Source organism: Perognathus longimembris, chromosome 6 (assembly GCF_023159225.1).
Source record: "Perognathus longimembris pacificus isolate PPM17 chromosome 6, ASM2315922v1, whole genome shotgun sequence".
Classification (NCBI taxonomy): domain Eukaryota; kingdom Metazoa; phylum Chordata; class Mammalia; order Rodentia; family Heteromyidae; genus Perognathus; species Perognathus longimembris.
Window position 1 is genome coordinate 9,305,067 of NC_063166.1, and position 20,134 is coordinate 9,325,200.

At 48.0% G+C, this 20,134-nt stretch overlaps 1 protein-coding gene across 1 annotated transcript in view; it reads left to right on the top strand.

Annotated features, from left to right (window-relative positions):
• Kif6 (kinesin family member 6) overlaps positions 1–20,134 on the top strand; it is a 230,391-nt gene that overhangs the window by 181,477 nt on the left and 28,780 nt on the right. Inside the window, exon 15 of the mRNA XM_048349203.1 lies at positions 6,970–7,025. Coding sequence (XP_048205160.1) covers positions 6,970–7,025 — 56 coding nt within the window. The remainder of the gene's footprint in view (positions 1–6,969; positions 7,026–20,134) is intronic.

The window sequence follows — 20,134 nt, forward strand, 5'->3', positions numbered from 1 at the left end:
GGTCAGGAAGGCAGACCCGGAGAAGAAAGGGGAAGGGCCGGCGGCACGGCGGGCTGAAGGTCTGGACTAGTCTGGACCCACAGTGGCTTTCACACCTGAGAGGGTGGGGGTGGGGACTCCTCAGCGATGGCGACAGGTGGACAGCCATCCGCCCCTTCTCAGCCAAAGCAAGTCCACGCACCCCTGCACCCTGCGATCCCTCGTTGGGATGTATGTCCCAACGTGCCCTGATCGAGGATCCTCAGGGGACACGTATAAGGCATCTCGTACGTAGCAGCACTGTCAGGGGCTGAGGAGAGTCAGGCACAGTTTGGGTGTCCAGCGCTTGGGGGAGCCCACAGATCAAGATGCCGCTGCTGGAAGCAATGGGCTCAATGTCCGTGTGCCAACAAGAATAAACCGCAGTGCTATGTAGGAGCGCAAGTCCTATAAGGCACAGATAGGTGCACGTGAAACTACAGCGTGCAGGCAAAGGCATCGGAGCGGGACAGGAAAATGAAAAGGAACAGAAGAGCGCGTGAAAGAAGGCAGGGGCAGCTAAAGCCATGGCAGGAGGTCACGTGTGTCTGGTCAAAGCTGAACATGCTCTCCGTAGGAAAGCAGATCTGTGCACAGATCTTAGCGTGTAGGTCCGGGGGGGCCGCAGGCCTCCGTGCACGTACCTGTACGGTAAGCCACGCATTTTAGGGATGGCTACGTTGGGCCATACCCTGGCTGTTTGAAGCCAAGCCTGGCGAGTAGAAGACAACTGCTCCATCCTTGCGTAAAGACATTCAAAGAGGTTTCCCCCCATGTCCTTGCCTGAGCTTTCTTAGCTTACCTTGATGACTTGTTAACCCGGGCTTCCTATTAAAATGACCCCTGGAGCTTTAAACCCTACAACCCTGGGCCCAGCTCTTCAGGTATTCTGATTTAACTAGATGAGACCTGAGCAGCCCAATAGATAGATAGATAGATAGATAGATAGATAGATAGATAGATCCATATATATATATATATATATATATATATATATATATATATATCCCTAGCTACCAGATTTAGAAACCCCTGGTGTAGACATTGTCCAGAGACATTGAAATCCAGAATCTCTGAAGTAGAATCCTCAAAACTCTACAGATTTTTAAAAAAAAAATAGTTTACTAGCTCAAGTTTAAGGACCACTGGCAGGGAAAACATACCTTGTCTTTCTTTGTCTAAAATTATGGCTTGGGTTTGGGTCTGAGTTTGGGTCCGTGTCCAGTGTGGGGGTGGGCGGAGGTCAGACGGGGCCGTGGGCTTTCAAGGCTTCTCAGCGCACCGCCATCTTCACTCGAGTTCGTTACAACCCTGGCAACCTGCGCTTTGAGTTTAAACAGACCTAGCTCATGCAGAATGGGCTGCAGACTTGGCCACGGTACAAGGGAATTAAAGAATCTCTCTCTCTCACACACACACACACACACACACACACACACACACACACACACACACACACACAGAGCTTTTCTCTGAAAAGAGGTCTTCCTCCAGCAAATCAGTCTTTTTTAAACAGAATGGAAAAAAATCACAAAACCAGCCCACGTTTAACAAATAACCCCTCATCTGTGTACTGTTACTGCACTACCACTTACTCAAGGACTCTTGGGCTCCCGGGGCGAAAGGTTCTAACTCAGAACTTCACCTCTTCTCAAGATGGGTTCTTGGGTTTGCACCCGTGGAGATTATTCCATTGTCAGTTGTTATGCAGTCACAACTGCTTGAGGCAGAGAACCAAGGGGAAGAAATGTCCTCATGTAACAACACCGCACAACCAGTGTCCCCGAAAAGGCCGCTTCCCGGCTGTCTTTTAGGTAGAAATGTCATGCTAGGGAGCCCAACCCCTTCCACACCTTTCCTTGGCTCCCCCTAGTGGCGGGGAGGACCCACGCAGAGGTCTGTGCGAGGACCGGTCCGTCCTGGGCTGGGGATGGCCTCCTCGCTAGGATGATGAGACTCTACGGAAGAGCTCCTTCTTCTGATCGCCCTCAGTTCCCAGGACCCACCAGCCTGGCCTCCCTTTTTACTCCCCTCTCCCCCCAACCTACATTTCTGCTGTGACGTGATGTTGTAAACATGTCCAAAAGATAGATTGGAACTAATCCCCCCCCCACACACACACATGCAACACATCCTAATCCCTAATGCGGGCACTGTTGGTGGCCCAGAATCCCTTCCAACTCCCTCCCCTCTCCCTGGTACAGAGCCGGAGGGAGCACGCATCCCGTGGTACTTGGTTGAAGGGTTTTTCTGCTCTCCTTGTCCTCCCCCAAGTAAATTTTGCCTCATTGACATCTCCAGGATCCCCAAGTTCTGGTTCACAGTCTGGGGGAGGTTGTGCTGCCTGCCTGTGACAACAGAAATAAGACACTGGCACATTCAGAGGATATTTGCCCTTCGGTGCCCTAGAGCAGGCGAGCCAGTTCTTCCACAGGATTTTTCAGTGGAGGACAATTACAGATCACAATCACTGCATTTTGCAGGCATGACTCATCCTTGGCGTGTAATAATACGAGGAGAGGCTGGTGACCCCATGCTTGGCAAATATCAGTACCCAGGCAATGCACGGTGAACTCTCTTTTGTGAGAGAAATTGAATCCCACAGACACAGAGTCCCATTAAATAACAAAAGAAGAAATGAATGGGGAGATTAACTACAGTTGGCAATAAAGGCATTGATAATGTGAACTAAAGCGAGAAAAGAGCCCCTTCACTCAGTTAGAATCCATCCAACATAGAATAGAACAGCAACCTAAAACCAACAGGCAAACTGGCGTGCAGAGAAACCTCAGACACCATCTGGAAATAACACCCATGACAAATAGGTGCTCCCTGCTTCCTAGGAGATGTCGATTTTAACCTTTACTATTTTTCCATTTCTATTTTTGTATTTATACCTTGTCAGATGAACTAGAATTATGAGCTCTGAGAACAGAGATTAGATTAGGATCTGCTTGGCCTCCCCAGTTTTTTAAATGGTGCCGGACATAAAACCTCTTATTTTGTTTGAGGATTGACACCTTTGGCATGGCCTTGGAGGAAGCTTAGCTTGAGAGCACAGGTAGCTTCCTGCTAGTGGGAGGCCACGGCCACAGCTCCTCAAGAGTCAGGGAGGAAATGCTCAATGGGAGGCCAAAGGGCCACCATCTTGATACAGGGAGGAGGAAATCGGAAAGGAATATTGGCATTTCAAAGCAGGATCTTCCTCCCAATGACATGGCAGCAGCCAGAAGTAGAGCTGTGGCTCAAGTGATAGAGTGCTAACCTTGAGTGGAAAAACCATATGGAAGCACAGAGGTCTGAGTTCAAGCCCCAGTACCCAGCACACACACACACACACACACACACACACACACACACACACACACACACACACAGAGGCAGCTGCCAAGGTACCCCGTGTTGGTTCACAGATGAAAGAAATGGCAAAGTATCATCTTCTGTCTTCCTCTCTGATGAGGAAAGATTGGTGAAAGCTCCAAGAACAGTCAATACAGTAGCCAGGCACTGGTGGCTCACGCCTATAACCCTAGCTTCTCAGGAGGCTGAGAGATGAGGATCGTGGTTCAAAGCCAGCCCAGGCAGGAAGGTCTGTGAGACTCTTACCTCCAATTAATCACAGAAAAGGCCAGAAGTAGCTCTGTGGCTCAAATAGTAGAGTGCTAGCATTGAGCAAGAAGGAGCTCAGGGACAGCGCCCAAGTCCAGAGTTCAAGGCCCAAATTCAACACCCTGGACTAGAAAAAGAAGGAAGGGAGGGAGGGAGGGAAGAAGAAGGGAGGGAGGGAGGGAGGGAGGGAAATCCACATAGTAAGTTGGCCGAGAGGGACGCCCGGGGGGAGCAGCAGCAAGGAGAAAGCCGGAACACAAAGCCCTGGCATCACCAGCGTTCCGGGGCCAGGCTGAAGATGGAGAATCTGCAAAGGAGACCGAGGAGCCCCTAGAGATGGAGCAGAAGAGCACACAGCCCACGAGGGCTTAGCTGGGCAGCGCCGCAGTGGAAACGCCCCCTTGTGCCTCGAGCAGAACCTACAGTGGGAAGGTAACCTTCATTTTCTCGATGACCTGGAGCGAATCGCGACCTACAGCTGTCCAGCCGCGAAGGCCGGAGGGGGCCCGGTGCGCTGACCTGCGCTTCCTGTGACTGTGTGCTGAGCTGAATCCAATCTAGATTGCATCCGACAGGGAATCTGCTCCATCCCCGAAGCCCTGCCGATGGAGAAGACATACCTAAGCCACAATGAGCTTAAACTCAACAGCCTTAACTCGAGAGCCAGCGCTGGCGTTCCAAGAAACCCAAGAGAGAAGGAAAACTTAGTCCCCCTTCCCCGCAGCTTCCTGACTGCAGGCCCCGGCCAAGACGACAGATTTGGAAAATAGCAATGACATAATTCACACTTCTTTTCTACCAAGCACAGAGCAGCTATGGTACCCAGGCCTGCCTTGATGTTGTTCTTCTGCCTGGAATGCTCTCTCCTCCCTGCTTCCTGCTAGCTACGCAGGAGAGTGAGATCTGAGGATCGTGGTTCAAAGCCAACCCGGGCAGGAAAGTCCTTGAGACTCTTATCTCCAGTGAACCACCAGAAAACCGCAAGTGGCGCAGTGACTCTCTAGCCTTCAGTGAAAAGGCTCAAGGACAGTGCCCAGGCCCTTGAGTTTAAGCCCCACAACTGACCCTCCCCCGCAAAAAATAAAAATTTTAAGAGGCTCATGGGCCATCAAAGATGAGTTTCTAACAGCATAGCTGAGTAGAAAGAATCAGGACACAAAATTTTATACACTACAGGCACTGGCTTGGAAAAAAAAGACTGGGTGGATATGCATATCAAAATGTGCTTCTTTGTGGGTAGGGAATTGTTAGGAATTGGTCTCCCTTGAATATAATTGTATTGTTGTGATGAAGGCGATGTTCAGAGGGGTTACCGTTCCATAAGTCAGGTAATGAGTTCATTTCTTTTTGGGTAATGTCACGCCTTCCTTCACTGTCCCTCAGTTTCCCCATCCTGTCCCTGCCCACAGGTTTCCTGGCTCCTTTTCCACATCACGTCTGTTGAGGGCCGTGACTGCGTTTGTTCCTCTTGCCTCCCTCCATTTCTGCAGGGCTTTTTCCTTCTATTGCAGTTTTCAAAGTCTGGTTTGGTAATCATCTCTAAACAGGAGTCAGCAAATAGTAGCTATTCTCGGCTTTGTAGGTCATGCCGTCCTCGGCACATTTACTCCCCTCAGCTGCCAGAACACGAAAGCAGCCGTGGACGAGATGCAAACGGACAGCTCTGGCTATGTACCAATAAAACTTTATTTAAAGAACCGGGCAGTGGTCTGGATTTGCTTGTAATCAGCCACAGCTTGCCATTCTCTGATAGATCACTTCTTGTGTGTGTTTCTGTGACTGTTTGTGCACCTGTGTGTCTGTGTGCCTGTGTGTCTGTACCAGTCCTGGGGCTTAAACTCAGGGGCTGGGCACTGTCCCCGAGCTTTTGTGCTCAAAGCTAGCACTCTGCCACTTGAAACATAGCTCCACTTTCAGCTTTTTGCTGGTTAATTGGAGACAAGAGTCTCACACACTGCTCAGGCCGGCTTCGAACCATGATCCTCAGATCTCGGCCCCCTGATTAGCAAGGATTGTAGGTCTCAGCCACTGATGTCAGGCGCTATGCCACTTTATAATCAGGAAAATGTATTGTTCAAGTGATACTATTTAGCTATAAAGTACCAAGTGGGCATAGTGATCATGCCTGTAATCTCAGTTACTAGAGAGGCAAAGATCCAAAGGATCACAGCTTGATGCCGCAGCTGAGGGGAAAGTTAGTGAGATTCCTTACAACAGAACCATCCAGGCGTGGCGGTTGGCATCTGAAACCCCAGCTCTGCATGAGGCATAGTAGAAAGATAGCTCTCCGAGGCCAACCTGGGCCAAAATGCAAGAGCCTATCACAAAAATAACTAGAGCAAAAGGGGCTGGGACCATGACTCGAGTGATAGAGTGCTTTGCTAACAAGCACAAGGCCTTACGTTCAAAACCTAGTCGTCCTTACTTCCCACCCAAAGAAAAGCCGGGCGCTGGCAGCTCTAGCTACTTGGGAGACCCATCTGGAGGATCACAGTTCCAGGCCAGCTGGAAAACGTTGATGAGACCTCTTTTCAACCAAGCTGGACAAGGCGTTGTGCACCTGTTTTCCTACCATGGTGAGAAATGTAAATAGGAAGATTACAGTCCAGGCACAGGCTGAGAACCAAATCTCGAAAACAATGAGTGCTGGAGGCATGGCTCCAGACTCGCGTGCCAACCCGGCAAGCACAAGGCCCTGAGGTCAGTTCTTAATACCACCAAAAAGAATTGTTAAAGAACACTTAGTTATTGGGCCGGGAATGTGGCCTAGTGGTAGAGTGCTTGCCTTGCATGCATGAAGCCCTAGGTTCGAATCCCCAGCACCACATATATAAAAAAAGCCAGAAGTGGTGCTGCGGCTCAAGTGGTAGAATGCTAGCCTTGAGCAAAAGGAAGCCAGGGACAGTGCTCAGGCTCTGAGTTCAAACCCCTGGACTGGCAAAAAAAAAAAAAAGAATACTTAGTTATAACTAAGAATACTTAGATCAATAGATCACATTGCATTATAAGACAACCAGAATCAAAACCCACAAATTAGACAATAGGAGGATAAAAATTCCATACTGAAGAGTCTAACATTCTGTGATAACTCTACTCATTCAAATGTCATCTCTAACTTTAAGCCTCATACATTTCACTTTTGTTTGCTTATATACTTTAATGAGTTTTGTACCATTTTTAGAGATCTCACCTTTTAAACAATGTAGAGTGAAAACAAAGTAACCTTTTCCTTCCTTCCTTCCTTCCTTCCTTTCCCTCCCCTCTCTCTCCTTCCTTCCTTCCTTCCTTCCTTCCTTCCTTCCTTCCTTCCTTCCTTCCTTCCTTTTTCCTTTTCTCCTCCAGATTTTCTGAAGCAAAGGCCCTGGGAGAAAGCATCAATGAAGCACGAAGTAAAATTGGTAAGCCTCCTTTGTCCTCACGCCACTTTCCTGGGGACAACCAGGCCACCGTGGGCCCCTGGCCAGGCAGGTCTGCCCCTCGGGGAGCCTTTGCCAGGCATGCTGCTCTGAGCGGGGACCCCCCCCACACCCCCACTGTGTCATACGGCCATTGCTCGCCAGACCATCAGGAAAAGCGCTTGCTTTCCTCCAGAATTCACGGTCCTTGTCTTTGTGTGGGCTTGAGTTCAAGCCTCCCACACAGAGCGTTGGCAGCTGCTCCCTCCTCTTGCCCTGCACAGTGAGGACGGCTCAGACGCCACTGTCCACCTCTGACTTCAGAAACAGAACAAAGAGTCCTGACTGCCGGAGGCTGTGGCAGCCCAGGAAACGGCTCCCTCGGCCACTGAGGCAGAAAGGGCTGAGCTCCAGACACCAAGAACCCCTCCCTGTGACCCGACTCCTGGCTCTTCGGTTTAGGGAAAACATTCTTGTGTGACCTGTCACTTCTCCTTGAAACAGCGTCACCTTCCGTGGTTACAGCAGTGTCAGCCTCCAGACCTGCCACGGCAGAAGCCACAGGATTTTCGTGTCACCTTGCAAGGTGGCAGTCTTTTATCTTTATAAAAATACCTTTTTTATGTACTGTGGTTTGAACACAGTGTCTCTCTGGGATGGTGCTCCACCACTTGAGCCATGCTTCCCGCCCTTCATTTTGCTGGTTATTTTAGAGATGGAGTCAAATGAACTTTTCTATCCAGGCTGAGCCTGGAGCCCTGATCTTCTGGATCTCAGCTTCCTGAGTCGCTCCTGCTGTTGGTCAGCACTGTTTCCCCTGGAGAGACCCCATGACTGCCTTCATCCCCCAAAGAACAAGGCAGAAAGCCCTCCCCAAGCAGTGCAAGGTTATACCCTTTAAAAAATATCTAAGGCTGAGGATGCGATTCAACGACAGCGTTTGCCTAGCATGTGCAAAACTATAGGTTCTGTCCCCAACACTTAAAAAATATCTAACTCTGTTGATCAAAATGACACTGTTGCAACATTAGTGAAAAGAAACGAATTAGTAACAGAAAGCACAGTTGCTTACGTTAGTACATGTAGTTTCTTGATCTGTGCATAAGGGGTTGTAGTTGCAAATATGGTCAGGTCTGTGTTCTGTGGTGCAGTGATCTATGCTAGTGGATCTAGCTTGGCATGTTCAAGACTAGGCAGGTCAGAATATGCTGAAGTGCAATGTAGACCTGGTGCCTGGGTCAGGAGCCTGCAGTCAAGGGAGGGAAGGCTATCCTCAGCTTGCCAGAAGAGACGTCTTTATAACTTATATCAGAAGCCGTGGGCAAGTAAGCATTGGTTTTCTTCAGACAATAACGAGTATAGGTTACATCAGTATTGAGATTTGAGCTTCTGGGCTGCTGGGAAAGGGGCTGGATCTGTAGTGTTAATAAAGCTGATGCTTGAGTCAGGTGCTAGTGGCTCATGCCTGTAATCCTAGCTACTCAGGAGGCTGAGATCTAAAGGTCACAGTTCAAAGCCAGCCTGGGCAGAAAAGCCTCTGGGGCTCTTATCTCCAATTAGTTCACAACAGCCAGAAGTGGAGCTGCGGCTCAAGTGGTAGAGCACCAGCCTTGAGCAAATAAAGCTAAGGGACAGCACCCAAACCCCAAGTACACACACACACACACACACACACACACACACACACACACACACACACACACACAACCACCTTATCATTTCCTTTTCTTTTAAGAAACCAACCCAACCAGCTAGATAAACTCTTGTATCAAACTCCTATCCTTTCCCATCACCCATGTATGTCAAGGATAAGTTGAAATCAGAAATGGAAGAAATAACCAACGCAGAGCCTCCTTGAAGAACCCAGGCACGCTTGCGGCTGTTGGAGAGCCATTGTCGCTGCGTTTGTGGGAGAGCTGCGGGCAGCTGTCTCCACGCAGCTGTGTTTTGAACACACTCATGTACATAGCGCTGCCATCGGGATGCCCCGGACCTTGCCCTTGAGCCCACACTCTGCAGAAGGAAGTAGGCACTTAGAGGCACTTGCACATGACACACGGTTTTCACTTGCTACAATTCTGGCATCCGTCTTTCCACAACAGTATTCCACCACAGCCAGCCTTGTCTTTGGCAAAAGACAAAGGCAATAAATGGTTGTTCCTTGGCATAAGGCCCAGGCTAACCCAGGCCAGGAACCAGCTGCGTTTGGAGGCAGGTGGAAGAGTTGACGGACACCTCTTCTTGGCACCTGGTCTTCCCTCCCCAGACCCCTCGGGCCTCAATGGAAACTGACATCATCACATGGGGGCATAGGGATTTCACTCGCGACCTGCCAGGCTATCAATTCAACAATTATTGGGAATGTCATAGTAGTTACTGAGCATGAAGAGAAACTGCAGATGCCTGAAACACTAGCAAAAGATCCTGGAAATGTTTGTCCCTCCATTCAAGCTTCAAAGTAGGATTTCCACCCACCACGTGAACAGTGCCCTTTTAAACTACTTCCCTGGCCCACTTGGGATTGGGGGAATCATTTCTTCTATTTGAGTCTCTATGCACAGAATTAATAGGACTATTTTCCCTATCTTTTCTGTTTTGTGTATGCTCCATACTTAAGTCTGCACTCGAGGTCTCCTCTTGGACCTGAACTTTGAAAGAGCTTCGAAAATCTTCTAATTCATTCTGCTACATGATAGCAATGTGAACCAAGTATTTCCTTTGGTCACCCTTTGTCACCGGCTGCAAATAACAAGGACACTGGTCATTGCACACTTAGTCCACGAGAACTTGGCCTGTGCTATCTCATGAAGTCCCATCCTGGGTGTATGTCCCTACTCTGTAAGTCTGAAATCCAAATGGCTGTGAACTCTGTACTCATGTCATGCTCTGTGGTGAATGGTGAGGTTTGCTTTGGGGATGCTCCGCCAGCGTTGTCTGTGGAAATATTCCAGAATCGGAGGTGCACACATTTCAAGTAGAGAATGTTTAGCCTATGTGACTGCATCATAGATTCTGCCATATGCTTAACACGGTGGTTTATGAGTGATGTGACCATCCCGTTTGGACGTTTTTCGCTTGTTATAGATGTCTTGTAATGAAGCTTGGTCCTATGGTTGATGTGCTCTTGCTCTTGAAATAATGATGTTGCCATCATTTTATAGACTTTCTGAAATGGAGTTCAGTGAAGTGACCTAGTAAATGACCAAACGGAAATTCAAATCTATATCTGGCTCATATACCTGTAATGCTAGCTACTCAGAAAGCTGAGATCTGAGAGTCAGAGTTTAAAGCCACCCTGGACAGGAAAACTTATGAAACTCTTCTAATTAACAAGCAAAAAGCTGGAAATGGAGCTGTGGCTCAAGTGGTAGCATGTCAGCCTTGATCGTTTTTTATCTCCAGCCCCAGTAGTGGTTTGAGAGAGAGAGACAGAGACAGAGACAGAGAATTGAGGAGAGAAAGAAAGGAAGAAGGAAGGGTAAAAAAGAGGGAAGAAGGGAGGGAGGAAGGGAGAGAAGAAGGGAGGGACGGAGGGAAGAAAGGAAGAAGGATGGGAGGGAAAGAAGTTAAGAAAGGAAGGAAGGAAATCTATGTATTACTCAGTATTGTAAAGAAATACCTATAAATTGTGATTCTGTGTCAGAAACAGAAGAATTAATTTTCAGTTATTTTGAAAGCATATTTAACTGTGTGAAAGGATGTCTTGTCAATAACATGATCAGATGGTTGGAGATCCCAGGAATGTTGAGGCGTGGGAATGAACAGTGTCTCTCAGAGATGACTCGGGGTGTCTAGAGGAGCATGGGTGATTTCCTGAGGTCCCGTCTGTAACAGTTCTGATGTCACTGAAATCACAGGGTGTTTCAAGACAAGCAGTTATCTGAGCGACAGCCCATAACTACTATGACAGATACCCTCGTGAAGTTGATTGACTCTTTTGCTGTCATAGTTCGGAGCTCAAACAGAACCATGATTTGATACAAGCCAGGGGGCTGGAGCACACACGCAGTGACAAGTTGTATAGAGAGGAGGAAGCGAGGAGGTGGCAGGATTGTGGGCAGATGAAGATGGACAGCTGCCTCCTGTGAGTCCCCATGGAGTAGTCTTACCATGGTTTGTGAATGCTGGCCCCGGAACCTGCCCAGGGCCCATGTCAATCGCAATGTGCGCTAGAGAACAGTTTATTAATTTATCACGCACAGTGTGGCTGGTGTAGTCAGGGTCTTTGACACCATCTCCATCCTTGGAATATAAAACTGCATTCGTGATCGTAGGGCTGACAGGTGGACATCTCCAGGCCTGGAGGGGATAGACACAGAGCGAGGCCAAGAATTTGGAAAGCTAGGCATCCACTGTCCACAGTAAAAATAATAATAATAACCCTCTGTTGATTACAGTCCATGCATCTTCTCTGCCAACCTGACCCCCGTTTGCCTTCAGCTTAGCCAGCTGCCTTCTAAGCCCAGTGCCCTCCCCAGACAGGCTAAGCTGCCAGGGGGTTCTTCCTACTAAACTGTCATGATTTACCACTCCTGCCTGCTTCTCCAAGATGAACCCCAAGTCACTGTACATGGCATTTAGGTCACAGAAACAATGAACTCTTTGTTCGGCGCTTTTTTTTTTTTTTTGGTCAGTCATGGGGCTTGAACTCAGGGCCTAGAAATTGTCCCTGAGCTCTTTTGCCCAAGGCGAGTGTGCTATCATTTTGAGCCACAGCACCACTTCCGGGTTTCTGGTGGTTCATTGGAGATCAGGACCTCACTGACTTTTCCTGGCTTTGAACTGTGATCCTCAGCTCTCACTTCCTGGGTAGCTGGGATTACAGGCGTGAGCCACCAGCACCTGGCTAGTTTGGCTCTTTCGATTGTCAGATGTAGAGATCTAGTTGAGCTAACTCAGACTTGGGATGGACGGCGGGTGACCAGACTCTCCTGAGGACCAAGTAGTTAGATCCAGGCCCCTTCCTTCAACAGGAGCCATCAAGAGCCGCAGGCCCAGCGTCCCAACGCCCCCTCCCAAGGCCTTCCTTGGAGTCTCTGTGAGTCCACAACCCGCCGACCACACTTGGGTATGGCCAGGGATCTTTCATCATTCCGTGTCCCAGGCTAAGGAGTTAATTGTGTGTCTGTGTATGAGCTGACTGGCCCAACTAACATTTTCAAGGTCTCCAAGACAGCAGCTGCCGAGGGCCTTCTACAGAGTCAGAAGCTCCCCTGGCCAGATGGTGGTGGCTTCAGAGAGTCTCCATGCGTGGGGAAGGTGAGGAAGGCGGGGCAGGCAGGTGATTGACATCTGGAACTTCCTCTCACAGAGCTGGGGGAAGGGTTTACTAGTCAACATCCATTTCTTAATATTCTGGTTTCCAAAGATGCACCTCTTGGTTTTGCCGATGAAAGTGACCCACCAGCCTTTGTAGGTACTCTATTAATTACAGGGCTCTTATTTTATTATTTTATGAAGCCAAATCCACTGATCTTTTTGTTTTCTATGCGTCCCTGTAACAGTAATAACAAAGGGCTGTTCATTGCCGAGAATATGTTAAATACCTTCCTAAATATTCTCGTTGGGTTGTTTTTTTTTAATTGTTGCAGGCCTTATTTTTTTTTTTACATTCAACTCATTTAGGATTTATTCTGGAATATGATCTAAGCAGAGGCTCTACGTTGAATCTTTTTCACATAGCCAATTTTCCCAATACCTATTTCATTTTCATGAATTAGGTTGTCTCCCTCAGAGAAGAGTCATTTCAGATTTTCAGAAGGGTGCGGATACATTCCAATCTCAGCGCAGCAGTGAGGTTCATCCTTGACATGATAATTCTCATCTGGGATTTCTAAAATAACTTTGCCAGTGACTGCTGTTATCTATATATCAGAAGCACCCTGCCAAGATGTCAACCCTGGCCGGGCACTGGTGATTCACACCTATTAACCTAGCTACTCAGGAAGCTGAGTCTGGAGGATCACAGTTCGATGCCAGCGAGGACAGCAAAATCCCTGAGACTCCTCTCCATTTAACCAGCAAAATGCTGGAACTGGAGCTGTGGCTCACTGGCCCTGAGTGAAACAGACAAGTCAGAGCGTGAGGCCCTCAGCTGAAGCTGGTGTACCAGCATTAGAAAATAAGTTAAAGGGAAGGAAAAAGAAATGTCAACTGGGTCAGGAGCACCAGGGGTCAGGCGTGTCTGTGAGCGGGGTCCCGCCAGGGACATACAACGCAGATACACTGGTCAGAGGGGGGATATACGTCCTGGGTGAGCCAGAGCAATCCCATGAGGTTTATCACCCTCCTCACAACATCCACGGTTTCAACGTTGGGAATTTCTTTTTTTTTTTTTTGGCCAGTCCTGGGCCTTGGACTCAGGGCCTGAGCACTGTCCCTGGCTTCTTCCCGCTCAAGGCTAGCACTCTGCCACTTGAGCCACAGCGCCGCTTCTGGCCGTTTTCTGTATATGTGGTGCTGGGGAATCGAACCTAGGGCCTCGTGTATCCGAGGCAGGCACTCTTGCCACTAGGCTATATCCCCAGCCCATCGTTGGGAATTTCTAATGAGATTTCTTAGGAGAAGTAGCTCAGTGTCCACCAGATGGAAAACAATCGCGTTGCAATTTTGCAATCCCTAAGGAGCCTCACGTACTGACGTACTCTCCCAGACACACAGGTGTCCCTGTGCTTAGCCTTTGAATTTGGGTCCTGGGAAAAGACAAATTACTGTAGCCCATGGGACTGGGACTGCTTGTGGAAACAAAGTTCATGAATGCCAGAGGCCTGCTGAACTATGCAATCCCCCTTGCCTCTGGCATGGTGTTGAGTGTTAAGAGAGTCAGCGTGTGGTTTAGTGATTCACAGTAGAAGATGGTTAGGTAAGGAAAGCTAGAGTTGACAGAGTAGATAGACAGGCTGATTGAGGCCTTTCTTAGCCATTTGCAACTATCATGTATCTCCCCCCATCCTCTTCTGTGCATTTGTAGATGGATGGGTGGATGGATGGATGGATAGATGGATGGATGGATGAATAGGTGGGTGGGTGGATGGATAAATGGATGAATGGTGGAGGGATGGCAGATGGATGGATGGACAGATAGTAGATGGATGGAGGATGGATATTGGATGGGTGATGGATAGATGGATGGGTGGATGGATGGATGGATGGATGGGTGGGTGGGTGGGTGGATGGGTGGATGGATAGGTGGGTGGGTGGATGGATAAATGGATGAATGGTGGAGTGATGGCAGATGGATGGATGGACAGATAGTAGATGGATGGAGGATGGATCTTGGATGGGAGATGGATGGATGGATTGATGGATGGATGGATGGATGGATGGATGGGTAGATGGATGGATGATGGATGGATAAATGGAGGATGGATGGATGGTGGATAGATAGTAGATGGATGAATATTTACAAAGTTATCTTATTTGTTGGATAAATGGGACTACAGTGCATACATTATTCTGTACCTGGCTTCTCCTATTTAACAGTGAGTATGAATCTGCTCATACTGAGTATGCTCAGTATGTGAGAGATGGATAGAGCTGCGTGATCTATAACCTACTCCATAACAAGCATTTCACATTTTTCATTTTCCTCCATCAGAAATGATGCATGCAGTGTGTGTGTGTGTGTGTGTGTACAAGTGTGCAAATGCAAGTGGTTTGAAGGTTTGGGGAAAGATGCCAAGAAACAGAATTAGAAGGACCAGAGCATGTGTATTTTTAATTTTCACGAGGGCTCCCCAGTTGTCTGTCCTAGGGGTTTCATTTGTTTATATTCCCATCGGCACGCAACAGGACCCATTTCTCCACACTTGCTTGTACATAATAATATCAGCCATTTTAGATTCTACTAGTTGGAGAGCAAAAGTATGGTATTTCATTATGGTTTTAATTTGCATTTCCCTAACAGCTGGCGCCATTGAGTTCTTTGTCATTTATCTCATATTCTTTGCTGATTGGCTGGTTGGATTTCTCTTTTGTAGCAAGTTTTTGTACCCTCTGGATATTGAGCCTTTATCTATGAGATATATAGCAGATGTTTTCTTCCTGTCACTTGTTTCAATTTTCTCTTAGGATTTTTGGAAGCACCCTAAGACAGTTGTTTTTCTCGGGTTTTTGGCACAATTTTAGATAAGACTGGTTTGTTTTCTTTTCTCTCTTTCTCTCTCTTTATTTGTTTGTTTGTTGCTGGTCCTGGGGCTTGAACTCTGAGCTTGGGTGCTATCCCTGAGCTTCAGTGCTCAAGGCTAGCAGTCTACCACTCGAGCTACAGCTCCACTTCTGGCTTTTTTTGTATGTGGTTAATTGGAGATAAGAGTCTCACTGACTTTCCTACCCAGGATGGCTTTGAACCACAATCCTCAGATCCCAATTTCCTGAGTATCTAGGATTGTAAGTGTGAGCCACTGGCACCTGGCTACTCTTGTCTTTTTGAACTGTTTTGAACTGGGAGTCATTGACCTGGCTCACCATAATACTCTCACAAGGAAGATACATAAGTAACTTTGGTCACATTGCACAAATTGTCACTAAAACATAGTTGTTGAGAAAGAGCAATCAGAATTTGATGTACATTGTAGGAATGTACAGAAATATCACAATGAAACCCCTTTATACAATCAGTATACTCTATTTAAAAATGTAACTGAAAGTACTAAAGTACAATCTTACTCAAACTTAAAGAAATACAAACTTGGGCTGGGAATATGGCCAAGTGGTAAAGTGCTCGCCTCATATATATGAAGCCCTGGGTTCAATTCCCCAGTACCACATATATAGAAAAAGCCGAAGTGGCGCTGTGGCTCCAGTGGCAGAGTGCTAGCCTTGAGCAAAAAGAAGCCAGGGACAGTGCTCAGGCCCTGAGTCCAAGGCCCAGGACTGGCAAAAAAAAAAAAAGAAAAGAAATTCAAACTTACTCCAAGAAATCTATATCCAGAAAAAGCTCTACAAAAACTGCTAAAAAAAATTAATAAAGACAAAAAAATCCAAGAAGTGGCTAGGGTAACATATTTTAAAAGACTATGATATTGCATCAAATATCCTGGAGGCAGAATGAAGTAGGAAAACTTTTCTTGATCATTTCTTAACTAGCCAGATGCTGGTGGCTCACACCTGTAATCCTAGCTACACAGGAGGCTGAAAGCTGAGGATCACAGTTCAAAGCCAGCCTGGGCAAAAATGTCTGTGATACTCTTATCTCCAGTTACCCACCAGAAAACCGCAAGTGGCACTGTGGCTCCAAGTAGAAAGTGCTATCCTTGAGTGAAAAGAGCTCAGGGACAGCACCCAGGCTCTGAATTCAAGCCCCATGACCAACAACAACAACAAATATATATCCTTCCACCACCTATATCCTTCCACCAGCTATATTTTTTCAGTATGAATAGGTGCTGAGGTTTGAGAGGTCACTTGGCTTTCTTGTTTATGGCTGGTACTCTACCACTTGAGCCATGCCTCTAGTCTGACATTTTCCTGATTAGTTGGAAATGAAGTCTCGCAGACTTTTCTGCCCTGGCTATCTCCAAACTATGATCCTCCAGGTCTCAGTCTCTTGAATAGCTAGGATTATAGACATGAGCCATTGTACAATACCTAGGTTTCCACTGTATTTTGATAGTAGACTGGCTTTCCCTGTAATGTCTGTAGAAATGCTGTAGAAAGAGTGGCTTCGGCAGTCCTGTATGCAATGAAGGTAAAAAATGTGTTGACTACGGTAGGAACATTTGCCTCCGTGTTGGCAGGAAATTGATGGCTTAGGTAGAAACTCCAGGCCTTAGACTTACCCATTCAGCAGTTGCTATGCGTCTGTTGAGCAAACACAGACCCACAGGAGAGACCCCAGGTGGGTTGAGAATGTGGACAGGAAGGCCTGACCACCTCGGTCCGAGCCACTGAGAAGGCTGTCTAGTCTTACAGCAGCACACCATCCCTGAAGTGGTAGCTGTTTCACGGAGATGAGAAAAGAGTCCAGCTTCTGATGTGACAGCTCTATGGAGATGAGAAAAGAGTTCAGCTTCTAATGTGACAGCTCTATTCCCAAGGTGGCAGTCCAAAAGGGAAACTGAGGCAGCAAGAGAGAAGAGTTCACCCCAGCATGCACAATGTCAGCCATGGTCTAGGTAATCTGGTTTCTATTAGCATAGGGTCAGAGCAGAAGAAAGGGCTGCTATAGCTAACCCCCATCTGCCAAGCCAAAAAGCAAACCAGACACCACCACCCCCAAAGCACCAGCCAGGCCTCTAAGAAATCAGGCCCTAGAATGCTTCATTTCCTCTCCTCTTACTGCTGACTTTGGTCCCAAAGAGTTAGCTCTGTTTGTAAGAGAATATATTAACTGTGGGTAGTGATAATGTTTTTCAGACCAGGGGGATGACGAACAAGAAAGAAAGCGTAGGGCAGACGCTCGTGAGCCCTGGCCTCACCGACACGCCCCCCCCCCCAGCCCCGTGAGGAATTAGGGGTGTCCAGCTGGCCACTCCTGTGTGTTCGGGTCTTTTCTTAATAGCATGCACAGGATAATGGCTTCCCTGCCACTCCCCATTCGCTAGCGTGGTCAGTGATTTCCTAAGAGCCAGGTAACATCTCCACGGGGCTTAAAATAACAGCCCACAAACACTGTTGACCTAAGATGCCGCGTTTGGATCCAACCTGTGCAAAACACATTCCTGCCATTTCTGTGGTCCCGAACTCCATGACATCAAACCTGTTGTCTCCAACCAATGGCATCCGAGGGCCGGGCACGAAGTTCACAAGCGGACAGCGCAGCTCACCCGGCCCCCACCCTGAAGGGTGAAGAGATGGGATCGGGGCTGGGGAGGACGAGGAGCTGTTTCCGGTGACACATCCGAAGGCCACAGGGAGCTTCTCCCCCCCACTCCCTGCCTATCCCTCCCCGCCCCCCCCCCCACCATGTCACACTCTCCTTCCTCCAAAGGCAGAGCTAGTTCAAGTCCAGGATGGAGCACAATCCTCAGATTCCTCTCTAAATTCCCTGGCCACGTCCCCTGCCTCCCGACGCTGAGCAAATGGGGATCGGTGTGTTTGCTTTGGACCCCACAAGGCCTGGCCAGCATGGCCAGCACAGAGCCGTCTGCAAAATATTAGCTTTTGATATTTTTAAGAAGGGCAAAGAAAAAAAAAAACACATTTAACCAGATTTCCTCTCTTCAGCAGTTTGAGAGTTGGGATTGGCGTCGGTTCGGAATCTAATCAGCCCATCTGCACTGGAAAGAATGTCATCCCTTTCCAGTTTGCCCAGGCCTGCTGGCCCCTCACTCGCCCCGTAGAAGCCACCGGGTCCTCGCTCCAGGAGGGGCGATGGCATGTGACATAGGACACTTCTCCCAGTGAGTCCCACGGGTCCCCGGCCCGTGACATCCCCACTGTCTCAGGGCCACAGATCCCTAACTGGCTTCCCTGCGGGAAACCAGTTCCGGCGTGTCAAAACACGTCCCCGAGCTGTTGTTCGGGAGATCTCTCCATGTGGCCTCTGAGCCCTGCAGAGCTTGCTGGCTCCTGGTCCCCTTCCATGCTGCAGGGGCTGCCATCTGCCGGGTACAGTACACCGGGAGGGACCTGCACTGGAAGGACAGAACGGGGTGGCTCTGTCGTACCGCGCCTCTAGCATGCAGGGGGCCCCAGGCTCCATCCAAAGACCAAACAAAATTAGGGGACAAAAGAACTATGGATATTCAGTGCACTGTTGATTCGATGTTTTCTTTAAGTGGTGGTAGAATGGGATTTCAATGCAGCACATCCGTTTGAGTGCAGTTGGTCTGGTCCCTTTCATAGTTCTCCCCCATCCCTTCCAACCCTACTCATCCCCTCGGTTTTCCCAGTTCCATGGGATACATGTTGAATAGTATAACCCCTTTCTCTCTTCATTGCTCCCCCTGGCTTCCCCTACCCGCTCACCCAGCCGCCTCCTGCTATTCATTTTTGTTAGACAGTGCCTTCGTTGTTCTAAGGAGTTCCTCCATGTGAATTCTCCCCTGCATATACCATATTTTGGTTATTATTTCTATGTGCATGGGCTTGTGCCCTGAATGTATTTACTTGTACACTTATAAATTAGATCTAGCCAGGTGCCAGTGGCTCACACTTGTAATCCTAGCTACTCAAGAGGCTGAGATCTGGGCTGGGAATATGGCCTAGTGTCAAGAGTACTTGCCTCCTACACATGAAGCTCTTGGTTCGATTCCCCAGCACCACATATATGGAAAGCGGCCAGAAGGGGTGCTGTGGCTCAGGTGGCAGAGTGCTAGCCTTGAGCGGGAAGAGGTCAGGGACAGTGCTCAGGCCCTGAGTCCAAGGCCCAGGACTGGCCAAAAACAAAGAGGCTGAGATCTGAGGATCATGGTTCAGAGCCGGCCCAAGCAGGAAAGTCTATGAGACTCTTATCTCCAGTTAATCTTGCAAAAACTGGACGTGGCGCTGTGGCTCAAAGTTATAGAGCAAATGTCTTAAGCAAAAAAAGAGCTCAGGAACACCATCCAAGCCCTGAAGTTCAAGCCCCATGACCACCAACAACAAAAACTAGATCTAACTTCTACATATGAAAGGAAATATGCATCCTTTGTCTCTCTGGGCCTGGTTTTACTTTGCTTAACATACTTTTTTCTAGGTCCATCCATATCTTTGCAAATGATGTAATATAATTCTTTTTATTGGATGAGTAAAATCCCATTGTGTATATATATACCACATTTTCTTGATTCTCTCATCCATTGAGGGGTATTGGGCTGTTTTTATTCCTTAGTTATGGTGAATAGTACAGCAATGAACATGGTTGTGCTGGTGGCTTTGCTGTATCCTGAGTAGTGATCTTCTGGATAAATGCCCAAGAGTGGTATCACTGGATTCTAGGGAAGTTATGTGTTTAGTTTTTCTTGAGGAATCTCCAAACTCCCACAGTGGTTGCACCAATTTTCACTACCACCCATAGTATAATAGGGTTCCTTATACACACACACACACACACACACACACACACACACACACACACACACTCCCTTGCCAGAATCTGTTCTTATTTGTATTCTTGATGATGGCCAATCTTACGGATGGTATAGCTGATGTTTTAATTTGCATTTCCTTTAAGGACAGAGATGTTGAGG